At 44.4% G+C, this 2,438-nt stretch overlaps 1 protein-coding gene across 1 annotated transcript in view; it reads right to left on the minus strand.

The window, feature by feature from the left end:
* LOC101864012 (fork head domain transcription factor slp2) overlaps positions 1 to 2,438 on the minus strand; it is a 45,479-nt gene that overhangs the window by 16,355 nt on the left and 26,686 nt on the right. Inside the window, exon 3 of the mRNA XM_005106859.3 lies at positions 386 to 444. Coding sequence (XP_005106916.3) covers positions 386 to 444 — 59 coding nt within the window. The remainder of the gene's footprint in view (positions 1 to 385; positions 445 to 2,438) is intronic.

A 2,438-nucleotide genomic window follows, 5' to 3' on the forward strand; every position in this document is an offset into this window, starting at 1 on the left:
CTCTCTCTGCCTCTCTCTCTCTGTCTCTGTCTCTCCCCCCCTCTGTCTCTCCCTCCCTCTTCACCACTCTCTCTTTATCCCTCTCTCTCTCTCACCCCCCTCTCCCCTCACCACTCTCTCTCTCCCTCTCCTCCCTCTCCCCCCCCTCTCTCTCTCTCTCTCTCTCTGCCTCTCTCCCCCCACCAATGGTATGACATTTCCTGAGAAATTCATCAGATCTTAGAGTTGTTTGTCCTTCCCCACACCGCAGGCATCTCTCAGCCTTTGTCAGTCACTCTCTTTAGTTTTAGTCTTAGTAGAGTTTTTACGGCGCTCACAACCAGCATTAGATCATATGAGCGCCAAAGTCCCTCTCTCTGTCCGTGTTGTCTGTGTTCCAGGAAACCTCCAAACGTCCTTGACCTCAGGAAATCCCCAGACGCACCACGAGCTATTCTTGTATCTCTGAAAAACGCAAAAGAAAAATAAATGAGATTACATTATTCGTTAAGAGTGCAGGGTTTTCTTTTTTAAAATGACATTTTAATATAGGCGTTTTTACGTCCTCCCCCCCCCCCCCCCCAAAAAAAGTAAAATTAAATAAAAATTAAAAATAAAAATACAGAAAAACAAAGCACAAAAATCACAATACATAAATAAATAAATAAATAAATAAATAAATAAATAAATAAATAAATAAATAAATAAAATCGTCACAATTTAGATCATTTAGAAGTGCTTCGACCCTGCTGTCAGAGCCAACCAGTGCAGTTGAGAGTGATACAACATTCTAGCAATAGAAAGACTGAGGTACTAGGTGAAAATTCTCCCTAACACAGGAATGCATCCCATCCCCACCCCCACCCCCTGTGTTTTTTTTTCGAAATAATTGTGATGCATCGTTGTTAAATTAGGCACTCGTAATAAATAAAGAAATCAAAGGAATCGACATTTTTTTGGCAGATGGACAATTTTTTTTCTGATTTTCTTTTCTTTTTTTTTTTTTACTCAACACCATCTATGTTCATTTAAAAGACATTTTAGTGTGGATTTTTACTGAAAAACGTTGATTAAAGGCACAAAAAGGTCAATTTTCAGTTTCCTAGGATTCTCGGGCTATGGAAGTTACCAAACTGGCGGCGGCAATTTTGTCGCTAACTATACCTCTGAAACCAAGCGACCCTGACCTCTGTCGATCGCAAATATTTCGACTTCTATTCAACATAGATGAATACTTTTTCACCTAAAGATAGGCAAATAAACAGGCTTTAAGATGGTAGCAATAACCCCACATGCCCATAAATTGACAAGCGCCTGATCTCGCCATGTCGTGACACTGTCCAAGTAGACTACCTCTCTAAGATGACCACCGTTTCCTTGGCAGCGGATGGACGTCTTTTAACATTCTCCACTGAACTTTATGAAGTATTTTCCTCTTCGAGAAATCGAACCCACATCCCCCCCCCCCTTCCGGACAGTGCTACTGACTGAAGTGTCTTTAGGCCATTCCCAAAAGGAGGGGGGGGGGGGGGGATATTGACATGTTCTTATGTACGGTAGAATTGTAAATGAGCTGGCTTATCAATGCCATGCTCATACTGTGCCGGGACAACATAGGGGGACCTGCTGCTTTTTCTTTCCTCATCCTTACTACTCATCGTTTTCCCTCTACTTTTTTTGTATGTTTGTCATTCTCTTGTGAATTGCTATTTCCGGGGTGCCTTGATAGTCGAAGCAGACCCTGTGCTGTTGAAGCTGGACAGGTGAGCAGAATAAGTCTGATTCCCCGTTTTGACTTCTCTGTTGACATCAACCCCTTGGCGCTCGTATGACATTATTATGCAGTTGCGAGCGCCGTAAAACCTTACTAAGACAATTGAACCCACGTCTTCTGCGTGCAACAACACAACAGTGAGCGATGCTAACCCCAGGCTAACCCCAAACTAACCATTAAAACTGAGTGACCCTAACCATTACTGTTGAGTGACCCTAACCATTACAACTGAGTGAGCCTAACTATTACAACTGAGTGAGCCTAACTATTACAACTGAGTGAGCCTAACCACCACAACACCGAATCCGCGGCCTCTAATTCTACAACTCAGTACACGGCGTCTAGCAATAGTAAGTAGGCTGTGATAAAGGAGGAGAAGGGCGCTTGTTTCGAGGATTTCGACCTGCTCCGATCTGCGATAAGAAGGAAAGGGAAGCAGACGAGAAGGAGCTCTCTTGGGGCCCTCGACATGGCAGTGGGGTCGTGACGAGATGGCCAGGGGAGATTATTCCCGGCGCCCGGCTAAAGTGGTGTATCCAGCAGAGTTATCACGCACAACTAACAAGATGGCGGTCTGAACGAGGTGCAACTATGTGGAGGACTGACATTCTTGGAGGTGACAGCCGGACTGTCGTCTGCTAGGGGGGAGTCGTCCGGGGGTGTGTGGGAAACAAAAAAGGGAAAA

The sequence above is a fragment of the Aplysia californica genome, unplaced genomic scaffold, assembly GCF_000002075.1.
Source record: "Aplysia californica isolate F4 #8 unplaced genomic scaffold, AplCal3.0 scaffold00559, whole genome shotgun sequence".
Classification (NCBI taxonomy): Eukaryota; Metazoa; Mollusca; class Gastropoda; order Aplysiida; family Aplysiidae; genus Aplysia; species Aplysia californica.